A 16,015-nucleotide genomic window follows, 5' to 3' on the forward strand; every position below is an offset into this window, starting at 1 on the left:
CTTCTTCCCTTCCATCCTCCAGCGCCTTGCCATCAGCGCCTTCTTCCCTTGTGATACCCGAGCTATTCTGGCCTCGTGCTTGAGCTCCGCTTGTGTTTTTGCTTCTTGTTGAGATACCCCAGATACCCATCACCAAACGACTTTTTATTATATCTAGTTCTAATCTCCCTAATCGCCTAACCACCACCATGTCTGACACCCAGAAGCCTGTTGAGGAGACCCCCGCTGCCGCTCCTACCACTGAGACCCCGGCCACCGAGACTCCCGCCGCGGAGGCTCCCAAGGACACCCCTGCGGAGAACACCGAGGCTGCCCCCGCGGAGAGCTCTGAGGCTCCTGCTGAGCAGCCCAAAGAGGAGGCCACTGAGGAGGCGAAGAAGGAGGTGACCCCGGCCACTGATGGCGTGCTCGGCTACAAGGCCCCTGGTCTGGTCAAGTAGGTGATATCTTAACCGTTGTGGCGCGGGGTAAACAATATCTGACTTTTTTTTCAGGGGTCTTCGCTTCGCCAAGCGCTACTTCTACTTCAGCGAAGAGGCTGTCGAGTCCAAGCAGCTCGCCGCGTTCCTCCAGAACGAGAAGCCCGTCGTTGCCCACCCCATCGCTGCCTGGGCCAGCCAGACCGGCAAGGGCCTGCTGTTCTTCGCCAAGCGTGCTGAGGACAAGGCCACTCCGGCCGGCATCTTCAACCTGGCTGATGTCACCGACGTGAGCAAGGAGGGCTCCAACGAGCTCGTGTTCAAGGTTCACGGCCACAAGCACACCTTCCAGGCCAGCAACGCCGAGGAGCGTGACAGCTGGGTTGCTGCCATCGAGGCCAAGTCCGCGGAGGCCAAGGCTGAGAAGGACACCATCACCGCCAGTGAGGGCTACAAGGCTGAGCTGGAGAAGCTGGGTATGTGTTGATGATCAAATCCTATCTGGCATACAGGGCTAACAGCTTCCAGGCAAGCCGTCTGAGGGCGAGACTAAGGAGGAGGGTGCTGCCGAGGAGGACAAGGCCAACGCCAAGAGCCGCTCTCAGTCCCGCAAGAGGGCCAGCATCTTCGGTACTGTCCTGGGCAAGAAGCCTGCTGGTGAGGAGAAGAAGGAGATCCCTGAGGAGTCCAAGCCCGCCGAGGGTACCGAGGCTCCTGCTACCGAGGGTGCTGCCGCTGAGACTCCTGCTGAGAGTAAGTCGATCTGATCACAAATTGTCACGCTCAATCGCTAACGGACTGAAGCTCCTGCTGCTGAGTCTTCCGAGGACAAGAAGGAGGAGAAGAAGGCCGAGGCTGCTGCCGACAAGAAGGCCAAGCGTGCTTCTCTCTTTGGCAACTTCTTCCAGAAGGTCTCCAGCCCCACTCAGGAGAAGGCTGAGAAGGACGCCGCCCAGGAGACCACACCTGTCTCTAGCACTGCTCCTCAGCTTGAGAACCCCGTCGAGGAGTCCAAGCCCGCTGAGGAGACTCCCGCTGCTCCTGCTGAGGGTGAGGCCGCTAAGGATGCTGCTGAGACTCCTGCTCCCGAGCCTACTCCTAAGGACAAGCGCCGCACTTCCTTCTTCGGCAACCTTGGCATCAAGAAGGATGGTGCTGAGGGTGAGGGCAAGCCCAAGAAGCTTGGTGGTCTGTTCCGCAAGCCCAGCAAGGCCGTGAAGGGCGGCGAGAAGGAGAAGGAGGCTGCTCCTGCTGAGACCATCCCCGAGGGTGACAAGCCCGAGCCGATCAGCAAGGACGCTCCCGCTGAGGACAAGCCTGCTGAGGAAGACAAGGCTGAGGAGAAGAAGGAGGCTGATGTCGCCGCGGAAAGCGTGAACGTCGCTTCCAACTCCACCCCTGTCCAGGCTGCTGCGTGAAGGGCCTCCGCCAGGACGAGCGTCATCGAGTATGAGAAGTGGTGGGATCAACAGTATGCCTCTCGTTCTGGCATCATTTCAGCATGAATGACGTTGCTCGACGACATGGAAAAGAAAAAGTCATCCTTGGTTACCTGGAGATTGTGTACTCCCCACCCCATTCTTAATACTCTGATCTCTCATTGCCGTTGTCACTCCTTTTGGTGTTCTTTGTGCGAACTCCTTCGGTTACGAAGGAGTCGACGATACCGATACCCAGTATTTTTATACTAAGCTGATCTTGTCAAATGTTTTTTCATAATAATATTATCTGGTGGCTCTCCGCTACTTTTACTCATGCGCACCACAACGATACCCGAACTCGACTCCGTGTTCACGTTGTGCGAGACTCACCACTAGATTGATACCACTTGTCTGTTTTTGTTGCTTGATCCTTTGACTGTGCTTGTCTTGATACCCGTCGAGAGGTGGAAGTGGGATGGAGCTGTTTGAGTGTTCGGACTGGCGACTTTGCTGGTGGCGCAATGCCATGTGCCGACACTTGACAGTGTCGTCCGCTTTGTGGCTTCTTGACAACAACCCGGAAAACACCATCTCAACTAGCCACAGCTTTCTTTGTTGTGCGGTGTCGCGGCGCGTTGGTGTTGCTCGGTGTTGTGCTGTCTGCCATTCGAAGTACGATAACGATGCCGGTCAAGCAACCTAATGACCTCTACGTATACCTACAGCACAGCATCTACTTAATAATTAATAGAGACGTTTGCATTGTGGCAGTCTACTCTAGTAGCTATGGGAGTATCATTTAGATTAGTACCTTTGTAATCGTAGTTTTTAATCTAAAAAGAAAAAGTTCAGCATGCCATCTATCTTCAACCCTTGTTCTCCTACGTTTATCGTCGTAGTAACTTTGTGGCTTTGTGTGTAGTTCTGTTGAACGCAGAAAATAGAGGCAATGCCCACAACTCATTGCAAGTTTTCTTTCTACTCTTTCATGCTCCAAGTGTATCTGTCGAACTCCACTCCTCTCTTCCATTTCAGTTGTCTTCTAAATGTTTTCGTACACTGTATTTAACTTGTACTTGTCTTTCTGTTGTTTCTATCCAGATCCTTTTTGATAATTTGATTTGATCGCACAGTACAGTAATTCCCTCCCAGTTAAGTTCTCTTGGTATATATATACCGTGCATGCAAAGGTAAGTTAGTTGGTTGTACAGTATGTACATTATCAGCATCCTTCGATACCTACATCCATCCATCCATCTATATATCAAACCCCTGTCTGTTGACGTTGAATTTCAATGATGGTCTATTTTGCAACTGTTCTGTTCTTTTTCTTTTCCCTAGACCCTTGCATTTTTTTCCCTAGACCCTTGCATCCCTACTGAAGAGGCATGGACGATATGATATGATATAGATCATGAAAGTATCGGGGAATCTTCATCAACGGCGGAAGCACCAGCCCTGACGGGTTGGAGTGAGGGAGAGAATTTGGCCCGGTGTATAAATTCTGAGTTTCATAGGGCTGTGTTTGAGGTGCTATCAATGTCCATGGATTGATTTGGTTTCCTTACTTCGCAAGGGACACAGGTCAAACTTCCTCCGGCCCGCCATGTGGCCAGGCTACCCCAACCCGGGCAACAGTTTTTTTTTTCACCCCCTGAATGAACAAGTTGGTGGAAGTGTATGGGATTGTGATATCGACCTCGTACCCACGAGCCCATACCATGCAGCGGTCGATGAGCGAGTGGTTCGTGCCAGAGGGGGGATTATTGGGGATGTGTACGGTGTATGGGTGCGAGGATGGTGTCAAACGTAGCCTCTCCTTCCCAGCACCCTTTTTCAGCTTATGGATTTGTTTTCAATGTAATCCTTACTGCGGCAGCAGAACTTCTGGCGCTGTATAAGGAAGTGCAAGAGTATCCCTGACGACGTGACTGCTCTTTGCGGATGACAATTTCGGGAATATCAGAAGGCTGCCTTACGGATGGAATTCCAGCTCTTCTAGTCAGCTTCACGGCAGCAAAGTAGCAAGACGGGCGAAGAGGGGAGGGAGGGTTTATACTCTCCCTCTGACGGCAACTCTAGCGCTCCTTCCCTTTTCAGTGACAGCTCTTGCCCCCGGACCGGGTCGTTTAAAGGGCGAGGAGACGGAGCGCAGCGGCGATGCTGGTGTAAGTGAGCAAAACCACTGCATGAGAGTCTGACATCTATCTGCTGACTGACTAGGTCTACTATCAGTTCGAGTACTTTGGCACTCCGCAGAGCTACAAATGGCTCAGCAGCAACTCATGCGTAAATTATTGCCCCAAAAATAGCCATTCGGGGTTGACTACAATGCACAGGTTGACTGTGTTGACATGGCAAAATCTACCAACGGCTCTGCATGGCCTATCATCGCGGCACCAGACAGATCTGGGTGCTCAACGTCGGCGACATCAAGCCGCAGGAGCTCCCCCCTGATCTTCGCTATGGCCATGGCCTGGGAAATCAACTCCATTCCTTCTCCGGCCGCCGTCACAAGATTCTTTGCGACCTATGGGGAGCGGGAATCCCAGCATGCTGCTGCAATTGGCAGCTTGCTGATGCGACGTGACCGGCTCATGGCGCTGCGCCGGCCCGAACACATCGAACCGGGCACGTTGTCGATCCTCAACTACCGCGAAGCGGAACGCATCGTGGTGAAGTATACGGACCCCAAGAAGCAAGCATGAGACCTTATTGGTCATCTACTGGACGAGTTTAAAGCTGCCTTCTTGTAGCTGGTCCTTCGCTCCATGAAAGCCTGCGCATCTACATCGAGCTCCGAGTTACCCAGGCCAAAATCAGCTACATGGTATTTAAGGCGGGATAGCATAAATAGATTCGCACGGCGCGTCCTGCAGCTCTTCGACGACGACTTCACCCTCAGTGAGAAGTACTACCACTCGCGCTACACGGAGACAAACGAGACCATGTCATCCGCCAGCTACACTATGGCTACGTGGTCGACACATGGCACGCGCCGTACCGGGACATGATAACGGGTCTGACATATGTCTAGCAACGGCAGAACTCGAACCCGATCGGGGGACAGATGGGGGTCGTGGTCGAATGCCACGCTGGGGCCCGGCCGGGATTGCGCAATGAGGTGTCAGATCGGACGCATCCGTCACGACGGGACCTTATTCCGGGCCTTACGTTGCCATATGGACAAACCCTTGTGGTCCAACATCCTAGTACTTCAGATTTATACCGCGAGGTGGAGAAGATAGAATGGTCTGTAGCGGATCACGAGTGGGTGACGCTGTCTCGAACGAGCGGGACGCCAATGCTAGAAGATGACGAGGACCATAGGGTCAAAGTTAGTATACTGTGGGACGGTGTTCCTGAGGCGTTTGATGACACGGTCCATATACATGTCTGGTCGACCGCAGGCGACTACAGGCAGGTACATCTGCCCGTGTCTAACAGACAAGTTCCAGCGACCTTCCACGGGGTCGTCGAGTCGGACACGTCTCAATCCAAGCAGCAGCCGTACCACTCGACAAGAAACAGAAGAAACGCTATGAAATTCATCCTGTCCTTGGATGCGGGGCGACCGGTGGAGTGGCTCTCTGGCCATCTTTAGACTCTTTGCAGGTACCACCTCTTTCGTACACGCCGTACCTCTTCTCAGATCGTGAGTCCATAGTTGTGACGCTGTATTATACCATGGAACTCGACACCAATCCAACAGAACTGCTATGCTATGATATCTCATTTGACGACACCACGTTGCACGCTGTCCGGCTGCTCCAAGATCCTGAAAGGCCAGGACAGCTACCTGCTGGTTGGTATGATGCCGTCCAAGAAGAGTATGGAAAAGGAAACATCCTTTCTCGCGAGGTCGCAAAGGAAAGCAACCATCTGGGCTTTCGGCCACTGCGAGAAGAACTGGTCCTCGAGCAGGTGGTGGTAGATCTGGGAGGTGTAAGGGAGAGCTATCTTGGCTCACCTCCTAGTCAGATGGTTTTTCAGAAAAGAGAAACCGGAGATGATTCAACGGACTTATCTCTGCGGAAGCAGAGAGCTAGAAGCATGAGAAAACAAGGAGCCATGTGTGCACATCATAATGACATTTCTATAGCACCCACTGCTGGAAAGAGGGGGAATATAGAGTAGTTTCTCCAATGCTAGAACCAAACCAGTAAAATGAGAAACGAGATCCAACTGAAGCGTATCAATCCAGGTAGACACATGAAATAGAAGTATCATCATATCATCACATCAGAACAGGACAATTAATGTGTAACTCGGACAGCCCAGTTGGCAAATCCGAGGAGGATGGCATAGGATGAGCCTTGTTAGTGCGTTCTGCACATTGCTCCATTAGAGAACTGTATTTGACTGGAATAGTTACGAATCCCTCCGATCCGAATAGCATGAATCGTCAGGAGAGTTAAAATAGGAGAGTTAAAATAACCAGAAGCAAATTTGAAAGATCCGCCGCACAATGTTCAGCATCGGGACCTCCATAGCGGGGGAGGGGGCTCCGTCACGTGCAAACAGAGTGAGGGGTCTCCCGTCCGCCGTTGAGATGCATGCCTAGGAAGGTAAGTCTGCTCAAGTTCCAAGGTTCCATGTGAGCTATTGTTGACATTCTGTTTCTTTTATGTCATTTTCCGATCATATTTTCGCACTATGGAAGAGGGACCTTGAGCGCCCACGTCCATGGAACTATCCAACCGTGGATGCCTAACAGGGCTACCCTAGGTATGCCTTGCAACTGAACCCTTAAACCGGCGGGAAAACACGGAGCAGCCAGGTACAAACTGATCGATGAAACACACGGCAGACAAGCCCGCGGTCAGGCCTCCCGGTCTCGGTGTCTGGCATGCAGGGAATGCTGGCGCAGCAAGGTTACCATCGGCGCGAGGATGATGAAATGTTCAAAGTTTTCACGCCCTTCGAGGACACCAAGCACTCAACGGGCAAAGGCCGACGGACGAGGGCGGGGACTGGAACAGGGCAAGTGCGGCCTCGACGGGTTGGATCGAATTGACTTTGGACACGAGGGGCTCAACGGGCTCGACCCGACTGCTGACTGAGACCGTCAGACGGCAGAGCAACTGCCAGATAAGTACGGGTCACTATTTCACATTAATAATGGAGGCGGTGTCCGCGGGATTCCGCCTGCAGATGGGACGAGACGGCCAGCTGATGCTGACACTGGACAGGCACGATGTGATAACCCGCGCAGGGCTGTGCAAGACTCAGCAAGAGACGGACAACACGAGATACGAGGGCCACGCTGCGGTTGGGCGCCGGGCCGGGAGCCGTCAGGAGCGGGAACGGCTGGCGCGGAAGCCAACTTTTGGAGGAGAGTCGGGGAGCGAAAAAAGGGAACGCTGGTGTCAGCTGGTACCTAAAGATACTTTGCAGGCGCGCCCAGTCATGTGCAGAGAGGGGTATCTCGAGGTATCTGGAGGTAAGGGACGCGTCGGACGGGCCAATCAGCAGGGCGCATGGGGTATGAGTCACACGGCCAGCCCGCTACACCTGGGCCGGCTAGCGCGGCCCCCACGGCGGCCCCTAAGTGGCCGGTGCGCGCTCGCAGACCCTGAGTGGCTGCTGCGCCCGGTCTCGCTTCGGCGCACACAGCGCTCGACCTCCATAAGACTGCCTGATGCCCCCGTCGCTGCCTGGTTTCCTCTTTTTCCTCTTCAACTCACCCTTCTCTTGTCCATCAGTCCAGGTTTTCAGCAGTCGTTCATCCATCATGGCGGCCTTCTAAGCGCTTCCTCCCCCAAAGGCACCCCTCTGTCTTTCTCTCGGAGACAGACAAAATAGATCCTCATCGATCGCAGAGTTCCCCGCTCTCTACTCTTCTCTCTCCAGAGTCTCCTTTTCCAGGACCTCTGAACTTCAGCAACGCACAGCGTAGCTCGAGTTCACTCTCGAACACCATTATCCCGTTCGACGTCAAGTCGTTCACCACGGATAACCATCAGCAAACATGGCTTCCCACGCCCCCGCCCCCGCAGCCTCTGGCTCCCCCGAATTCGACCAGCAGCGCCAGTTCCAGCAGCAACAACTTGCCGGAGGACTTCGTGCTCTTTCCACCGACGCCAGCTCCTCGTCCGCCAGCCAGACCCCGCGACGAGCGTGCTCCAGCACCCTCGACTACAGCCCTTAGATCATCGTTCAGCTTGTCCCTGGTCGGCCCCCATCCACGGAGGCATTCAGTTAGCCTGCAGCAGAAGTACCACCAGCAGCAGTTCGCCGGCGTGCCTCGAGTGACCAGGCTTGTTCCGCAGTCTACTGGGTTCCCACTGTCTACTTCGTATCGGTTTAGTCCATCCAGCCGGAAGCACACCCTCCAGCGCTTCTACGCCGCTTCAGTGCCTTCGAATTCACCTCAGCCAAATCGCCCTCCGGTCCCTCTATTCCACAGCACAGGAAATCTTTCTCAGAATCAGAATCAGCAGCAGTCACAGCACCGTCGAGTCATGTCCTCGAACATCCCGCAAGGTGAATATTTCCGCTTCACCCGGTATCTGAGTCAGACGTATACTGATCGTCGAACAGATCTCCCTGATCTCTTCGATCTCTCGACCAACCAGTTCATCGACGAGTTCGAAGTGGCAGCGGAGCCAACCATGTTTTCGCAGCAGCACATGAATTCCAACTTCACCATCAACGATCCTCTGGCAGGCGCGCCTGCGGGCACCGTCTCGCCAAAAGATCTGATGGTGGATGCGTCGGCACCTCCGTCTACCTCCTTCACAGACCTCAGCACTCCATCCTTCGAGTCGCCTGGCTACTTCAGTCAGGACACCTCGCCAATGTTTCCCATCGAGCATGAGCTGGCCCCTGGCCATGAGGAATGGGAGTCGCTCTTCCCTGTTAATGATGGCTTCTCTACCAACATTGATGACCTGAACGCCGCCGTCTCGGTGCCGCAGAAGAGCGTGTCTCCGCCATCGCCAATGATCCGTTCAGCCTCATCCCCTGGCCAGTCTTCTGGCACCAACCGCAATGGAGGCTCGACAACCAAGCACTCTTCAGTCTCCGGTGTCGGTGCTCGCAGGCGAGAGAAGCCACTGCCTCCCATCAAGTACGATGCCAACGACCCAGTGGCGGTGAAGCGTGCCCGGAATACAGAGGCCGCTCGCAAGTCTCGCGCCCGCAAGCTGGAGCGACAGGAAGAGATGGAGCGTCGCATCGCAGAGCTCGAGAAGAGTCTCGAGGAATCTCAGCGGCGCGAGCAGTACTGGAAGGCTCTTGCACAGAGCAGATGCTAAAAAGTTGTGTTTTTTTATACTCTTTTTGATGGTGTCTTTGGAATTCGTTGTCCTGCTTAATGTGTTTGTGTTGCCTGATTCTGTTTGTGCTGTTTTTTGGTGGGACCAACCTTTCAGAGGGTGTGGTGGTGGGGAGTGGAGCTCCCTCACCAGCTGTCTTGAGTAGCAGTCAGTTTCCGAGTATCGGTTGCCTGACGATGACGCTCCTGACCGGATTAAAAGTGCTTTTTGAATGTTCCTTGTGTGCGAACCATTCTTGTGAGGTCTATTATTTCTTGATCATGCCTTCGACCCTGTCACTTGCCTCCGGCATCTGACAGCAAAAATTGATGACTGGTTTACTTACCTTGGTTTGGTACTGCTATGTTGTCTTCATGGTGGTTTTGCACTGGCCGGTTCTGATGTCTCCTAGTCCGCCATATGGCGGCGGGATTGACTCGTGGCCAGCTGCTCGTCATCTTAGGTTATCAGCTATCTCTTTCGGTTTGACGACCACAGATTGTCAGCTGTCTCAATTCAAACTATTGTCATTCCTTAAAGTGGTCTCGTGCATTTCGTAAGCTTAGTAGAGAAGTAAGCTTTAATCTAAGTATCCAATATCAAAGTGAATTTAAGCTTAAGGTAGTCAGCTAGCTGTTCGTTCATCCGCGGTTCCATCCGTCGTGTTCGTCCACCTACACGTCAACTGCGCAATTGTTTGGACAAATACTTGACCAGTACAGCCAAGCATGGCTTTGTAGACGTATACTTCCCCTCTCCATGTATGTACTCCATATAAGACGAATCCGTCGATCGCCCGATCAGTCAATAGATATTATAGTACAGCACCAGACATGTATCTACAGTACGTAAGTACGGGGTAGAGTTACGAATCTATGTATCGTAAAGCAAAACCGGGGCAGGATAGGCCCCCCATATGTGATATCTATCTACTTCGAAAGATAGATATCAACCTGACAGCATAAAGAAGGAAAATAATGAATACAATACAGTCCATGATACCCAGCTCAGACTTGCCTTTTTGCTTCATTAACCGATATCCAACAAGAAAAATCTTTCCAATCTCCCTCTTCCCATTCCTTACCTAGTATGTAGTCCAGTGCATTGATTACCGTCGTTCCGGCTCCTGTCCACAAAAACTCCCTTCGTTCCCTTTCCAGTTCCATCCCGGTAACTTACCGGTCTACCCTTCCCTCTCGCTCCGCTGGACTGCGGTGCAGGGAGCAGAACGGTAAACAGGGAAAGGAAGGGAAGAGGACCAAAGAGGGATAGCGGAGAGAGAGCCGGAACGGAAGGTAGACGGACCAACATGGTAGGTAGGAATGAAAGGGAGGGCGAGGAAAGACGGTTTCAGAAGTATCTGATTCCAAGATTCTGTCATCATCGCTGGAGGGAGTCTGTATGTAGAGTTGAATTGAATCGAATTGCCGAAGGAAAGGGGAGGGAAGTATGGGACAATATATGTAAAATGAACTATGGCAAACAGCCAAATCAAATGACCAATACATCATCGAAGAGAAATCATATATATATCGTGAACAAGGCATGACGCACGTCCAATCATGGAGTCGTGGAAGAGGGTATCGATTGGAAAAGAGAAAGGGGGAAGGAGAAAAACGTCCACTCAACTCAGTTCAGCACATGAGTTCCCTTGGTCCTGCCGCTCTCCATCTTCGCCGTCCGGGAGCCGAATTGGATGGCCCGTTTCTTTTCACCAGCTACCCTCTTCATGCCCAGTCTGAAAGCCAGCAATCGCAACGCTTTCTTCCCGGGCTCGATGGCGTCTGCGCTTTGAGAAACGCCATCTGACAGCGGCAGCGATTCGTCCCCGTCGTTGCTAGGTACAGCACCGACAAGCGCATCAGCCGATCCAGCTGTCCCGAAACCACACTTCTCCCACACCGGAAGCTGCACAGCCCAGGCCACAAATTCCTCGTCAAGGTAAGGAAATCGCGCCTCGCGGCCCCAGTGTGAGATGATGCGATCATCGCGTCCAAGATTGCGCTTCCCCAAGCGGCTGACGTCGAGGTTGATCTCGTCAATGAGGCCCTTGAAACCGTGCTTGCTGTATGCTACGGGGTGGCGGGTGTAACCTGCAAAGAGCTCATCCGCTCCAAGACCGGATATAAGAACTCTGGCGGAAGCGGTATATGGCACCACCCAGGGAACATCTACGTTCTGTGAAACCAACCCTTGACCACGTGAGGCAAAGTAGAGTGCACAGGCGATGGAGAGATCCATTTCAGTATTGTGTGGTCTCATCAGGCTTTTCACCTGATCTCTGTGCTCCAACGTCTCCTTGTAGGGCACATTTATAGCGACAAACCGCCATAAACGATTTGGGCAGACTCTCTGGAGTTCAGCATGCCCTGCCCGGCCGGTTATACGGTCAGGGCAGCTTTCGTAGCAGTCGGATCCCGACACCCCGCCGTTGGCTGCATTGGCAGCCGCCGCAACACGGGGGTTTTCAAAGGCCACATTGAGAAGATCGATGGTCTCGTTGAGCGGGACAATTTCGTGAGCTAGCCTGGCAAGTAAGGTGCAGTCAACTCCACCAGAGAACAGCACAGCGACTTTTGCATTTTGCTCTGGAGAAAAGTTTGGCGGATTTGGCACGTTTCGGATTCTCAATTCAAGTGACTGCCGAAGTTTTTGCTCGAGCGTTTCGAGAACAGGAGAATCAAGTCGAAGCGGAGGGGGTTCCCCTTCTGGAACAGATCGGTTCATGGGAGGAATTGGATTTCTCTGAAGTAAAGCTGTTAGCATATTGCTCCGTTCATGACCCCAGTTGCGTAAACATACAAGGCAACGGGAAGGAGACACGGAGGCATTGTCGGTGGACACCCAAGGGATAGTACTAATGCAGTAGGGGGCTGTTTTCAGGGCTCCGTTGGCAGTAGCCGGGCTGTGGACGTCCGGCAGGGAGAGATGCGCCAGGTCAATCATGTGGACTCCGTTAGTGTCAACTTCCTCGAAGGACATGGAGGTCCCATCACAGACGCTGCAGATCCTCAAGCTTCCCTCCTCATCAACACCCTGGAGTAGGGATCGTCTTCCCAGACAGTCTCTGCTGAAGTATATCTTCGAGTTGAATCTATCATAGAACACGAAAGAGAACGGACCAGAAATGCTACTGATCAGGTTGGCAATCCTGCCAACGGACTCATCAGAATGATCATGGAAATGAACGGCCTCCTGTTTCTCCTGCATAGCAGGTCCCCTGGCAGATTCAAGGAAAAGATTGAAGATATGTTCCGTGTCATTTCCAGGAACGGGTTCTCCGGCAATCTTCCAGGCTTCTCCATTCCAGCAAAGAACAGACTTGCTGTCAGCATCCACGAGAGGTTGGGGCTGGAGATAATCGCCCCTCAGGGCCAGCACTGTGGAAACGAAAGTCAGATGAAGCGAAACGGACTTTTGCTTGCCCGAGCTGTCGACGGTATCCTGCAGACAGTCATGCCGAGCCGTGTGGATCTGGAAGCTGTCCGGGCCTCTGTTTCGGAGCAAAGTAACCGTGTTCGCGTCGGGAAATACGGGCCCGGATGAGCTCGCAGCAAAGAAGATGCCACACATTGCAGGCCCTGCTGCCCTGGGGACCGGGGGACGAGTTGACGCTGTGCTGTCCCACCTGCAGAGTGTACCGAGTTGAGCTGGCAGAGAAGCAGTGGATCTGGGGCGTTGGCCCCACGAGCGGTGGCGGATCTCGGCTGAACGATGATCCAGCCAAAGGACCCCATATGGCCGACGTGCATCCAAGCTACAGACGCATTGGATGACGATTTGACCCAGTGCTTTAACGGCTTTCTCTTTATCGGGTGACTCCACCGTCTGGCGGTCTTCACGATGTTTTGCGCCCCAGCTTGAATTTCTTCACGACTGGCCTAGATCGTTGAACGTCGGATGCTTGTGGTTAGCTTATGTCTACCTCAGATATTCCCTTATCTTCCTCGACCCGCGAGGAACAAGGGAAGAATATAGAGATAGATCACGATACAGACAGCAATGGAGAGCACGCAGTAGCCTCCGAAGCTGTTCATGAATCATTGAAGACAACACACAATGCTTCCGAACCAAATGAGAATCAAGAAAGTCGACAGGTTGCAGATCTGACAGAGCATGCCAAGGCAGAGCAGCAAAATACTGAGCAGGTCTCGTCTGGCATGATGGAAACCCCATCCAACATGCATTCCTCAGATACCAGCAATCCTCGGGAGGGCTCACTTCCTGAGCAGATCGAAGGACTATCGCTTTCGCCGAAGAAACCGGGCCCGTTACGTATTGATAGCAGCGTCGAGATGCCCCCGCCTCCTCCTCCTCCTAAGAAAGACGATACGTATCTAGATCCGACCCCGAAACCCCCACTGGGATCGCAGTCGCCTGCGAGATCCGTCTCTGATTATAGCGAGAAAGAGCTGCCGGACGTTCCCAGAAATGGAGAACCCGACGAGAAAGGTGTTGCACGCGAAGGCGGAAAAAGTGAAGATTCGCAGTCAGAGATACAGAGCATAATGGAACAGTTCGCGGATGATACTAGGAGTCATGGAAAGGAGGAAATAATGTCACCCAGACTTGAGTTGGCGGAGCAATTCCTTGGTGGTCCGACTCAATTCCCACCACGAAATTCGAGCCTGGAGCCTCTCAAGACTGGTGATAATGCTCCGCGTGCTGGCCAGCAAGCGGGTGCCCAGCGTTTCGTTCCTCCAGTCGTCCCTCCAAAATCTTCGCCGCGTAAGGCTCCTGTGAACGAAGGACCTATGACACCTATGACACCACGTTCTCCCAATTCCGTCACGGGGCCACCACCGCCTGAACCGGAGCCCGACCAGCCATTTGACTTCCATCGTTTCCTGGAGCAACTGCGCCATCGCACGGCGGATCCTGTCGCGAAGTTTCTCCGTTCTTTTCTTACCGAGTTTGGGAAGAAACAATGGATGGTCCACGAGCAGGTCAAGATCATCAGCGACTTCTTGGAGTTTATCACAAATAAAATGGCCCAATGCGAAGTATGGAGGAACGTCTCTGACGCCGAGTTTGATAACGCTAAAGAAGGAATGGAGAAGCTTGTGATGAATAGACTGTATTCTCAGACCTTTTCTCCAGCCATACCACCTCCTCCTACCCCTGCAAGAAGTAGGAGCAAGCGGAGGGAGATGGAGAGGATGCAGGGCCCATGGAGACGTGGTCAGCACCAAGAGGATGTCGAGCGTGATGAGATCTTAGCCCAGAAGATTAGGATATACAGCTGGGTGAGGGAGGAACATCTTGACATACCACCCGTCGGCCCCCATGGTCGTCGATTTTTGAACCTCGCGCAACAAGGTGAGAAAGCCTGCTAGCGGCAGTGAAGTACTGTTCTAACGAGAATCGCAGAACTCTTGAAGATTAAGGGATATCGTGCGCCTCGAGACAAGGTCATTTGCGTGTTGAATTGCTGCAAGGTTATCTTTGGTGAGTATATCCACCTCCACCAGCTTGGGAAGCATTGTGACTGACTATACACGTGTAAGGTCTATTGAGGAACTCGAAGAATGCTGACACATCGGCCGACTCATTCGTCCCGCTTTTGATCTACGTGGTTCTGCAAGCAAACCCTGAACACCTAGTCTCCAACATCCAGTACATCCTTCGGTTCCGCAACCAGGAGAAGTTGGGTGGAGAGGCAGGCTACTATCTATCGTCATTGGTATGTTATGATGCTCTTTATGTGATATAGGACGCAGGATCTAATACATTTGCATAGTCTGGGGCTATCCAGTTCATCGAAACGCTGGATCGCACAAGTTTAACGGTCAGCGATGAGGAGTTCGAAAGAAATGTCGAGGCTGCAGTATCAGCTATTGCTGAGCGCAACAGGGAGGCAGAAGCCGCGGCGCAATTATCGCCAACCGTGCCGGACAAATCTCCCGCTAGCGGGTCTGAAATGACGCCCCGCAGTTCCGTCGAAGGGGAACCGTATTCCCAGAGGAAAGGGTCTAGTGATGAGGATAATGCTCCTGTGGCAGGACTACTGCGTACGATCCAGAAGCCCTTGTCTACCATCGGGAGAATCTTCTCCGATGAGCCGGACTCGCCGCAAGAACGTCCAGTGCAGCAAGCACCACCGCCTCGTCTCTCTCCGGGCGTGTATCAACCTCCACGTCACAGTAGCGAGGAGCGGAGGTCGGTGGAACGACAAAGAGTAGCAGCACAACAGCAGCAAGCTAGAAGGCTTGATGCTCAAGAGGCTGCCGCTCGACAAGCAAGCGCTGAAGCTGCGGAAGCGCGCAGAATACAACACGCTGAGCATAATGATCTAGTAGAGTATGTCGACGACTACGGTTTCCATTTGCCGTTTCAGTATGCTAACGAAGAATTTAGGACGCTATGTGCCATGTTCCCAAACCTGGATAGGGACGTGATCGAGGACGTCGTGAGGATGAAGGAGGGCAGGTAAGGGATACTCGATCTCCGATGATTGAAAACAGGCTAACCAGATTACTCTGTAGAGTCGGTCTGGCTGTGGATGCTTGCCTTGCTCTCAGCGCTGAGTAGATATTCTTTATACCACATTCTTCAGGGAGGGATAGAGTTCGTTTGTCCGGAGATTCATCCGTTTCTGGGATTTGCATAGTGCTTAGGCTTCTGTCCTGTTTCCAATATCCATCTGCGATTCCTGAATTCATCGTCTAGGCTCGTTGGCGAGGGTCATGGACGTGGTTGTATGCAAGGTACGGGTGGGGTTGCTGCTGTTTTCCTGGCCCTTGTAACTGGCTGTAGTTCTCCCGGGATCTAAGTAACGAGCCTGTACTCTTCGCTGCCCTGATAGATCGGGGTTCGTAATGCTAGAAATAAATATTGCCACTCACCAGTATACCATTGTAGCGGTTTGGTTATCCAGCAGATTCCGATGCCTCTCCCGCGGTTCGCGGGCGAAACC

General features: G+C 52.9%; 7 protein-coding genes across 7 annotated transcripts; 4 read left to right on the forward strand and 3 right to left on the reverse strand.

Annotated features, from left to right (window-relative positions):
* Positions 1 to 188: 188 nt before the first annotated feature.
* VTN00DRAFT_452 (uncharacterized protein) lies at positions 189 to 1,837 on the forward strand (the record flags this gene model as incomplete). Its single annotated transcript, XM_069430956.1, has 4 exons — positions 189 to 436; positions 495 to 895; positions 948 to 1,172; positions 1,224 to 1,837. The coding sequence occupies 4 exons, from the start codon at positions 189 to 191 to the stop codon at positions 1,835 to 1,837; spliced, it is 1,488 nt and encodes a 495-aa protein (XP_069291160.1).
* A 330-nt stretch (positions 1,838 to 2,167) lies between these two features.
* Positions 2,168 to 2,573, reverse strand: VTN00DRAFT_453 (uncharacterized protein; the record flags this gene model as incomplete). Its single annotated transcript, XM_069430967.1, has 2 exons — positions 2,168 to 2,496; positions 2,564 to 2,573. 2 exons carry the CDS (start codon positions 2,571 to 2,573, stop codon positions 2,168 to 2,170), a joined length of 339 nt encoding a protein of 112 aa, XP_069291161.1.
* Positions 2,574 to 3,561: 988 nt separating this feature from the next.
* Positions 3,562 to 9,099, forward strand: VTN00DRAFT_454 (uncharacterized protein; the record flags this gene model as incomplete). The annotated part of the gene is made up of 11 exons (XM_069430978.1): positions 3,562 to 3,616; positions 3,923 to 4,008; positions 4,064 to 4,129; positions 4,180 to 4,538; positions 4,619 to 4,670; positions 4,720 to 4,812; positions 4,878 to 5,177; positions 5,288 to 5,670; positions 6,793 to 7,398; positions 7,725 to 8,326; positions 8,384 to 9,099. 11 exons carry the CDS (start codon positions 3,562 to 3,564, stop codon positions 9,097 to 9,099), a joined length of 3,318 nt encoding a protein of 1,105 aa, XP_069291162.1.
* A 59-nt stretch (positions 9,100 to 9,158) lies between these two features.
* On the forward strand, positions 9,159 to 9,416 carry VTN00DRAFT_455 (uncharacterized protein; the record flags this gene model as incomplete). The annotated part of the gene is made up of 1 exon (XM_069430989.1): positions 9,159 to 9,416. The coding sequence occupies one exon, from the start codon at positions 9,159 to 9,161 to the stop codon at positions 9,414 to 9,416; it is 258 nt and encodes an 85-aa protein (XP_069291163.1).
* Positions 9,417 to 9,437: 21 nt separating this feature from the next.
* Positions 9,438 to 10,410, reverse strand: VTN00DRAFT_456 (uncharacterized protein; the record flags this gene model as incomplete). Its single annotated transcript, XM_069431000.1, has 2 exons — positions 9,438 to 9,557; positions 10,279 to 10,410. The coding sequence occupies 2 exons, from the start codon at positions 10,408 to 10,410 to the stop codon at positions 9,438 to 9,440; spliced, it is 252 nt and encodes an 83-aa protein (XP_069291164.1).
* Positions 10,411 to 10,728: 318 nt separating this feature from the next.
* VTN00DRAFT_457 (uncharacterized protein) lies at positions 10,729 to 12,672 on the reverse strand (the record flags this gene model as incomplete). The annotated part of the gene is made up of 2 exons (XM_069431007.1): positions 10,729 to 11,844; positions 11,902 to 12,672. The coding sequence occupies 2 exons, from the start codon at positions 12,670 to 12,672 to the stop codon at positions 10,729 to 10,731; spliced, it is 1,887 nt and encodes a 628-aa protein (XP_069291165.1).
* A 344-nt stretch (positions 12,673 to 13,016) lies between these two features.
* VTN00DRAFT_458 (uncharacterized protein) lies at positions 13,017 to 15,630 on the forward strand (the record flags this gene model as incomplete). Its single annotated transcript, XM_069431018.1, has 6 exons — positions 13,017 to 14,418; positions 14,470 to 14,547; positions 14,607 to 14,782; positions 14,840 to 15,399; positions 15,457 to 15,528; positions 15,585 to 15,630. The coding sequence occupies 6 exons, from the start codon at positions 13,017 to 13,019 to the stop codon at positions 15,628 to 15,630; spliced, it is 2,334 nt and encodes a 777-aa protein (XP_069291166.1).
* Between the last annotated feature and the right edge of the window lie 385 nt (positions 15,631 to 16,015).

Source organism: Thermoascus crustaceus (genome assembly GCF_041956765.1).
Source record: "Thermoascus crustaceus strain CBS 181.67 unplaced genomic scaffold VTN00scaffold_1, whole genome shotgun sequence".
Taxonomy (NCBI): domain Eukaryota; kingdom Fungi; phylum Ascomycota; class Eurotiomycetes; order Eurotiales; family Thermoascaceae; genus Thermoascus; species Thermoascus crustaceus.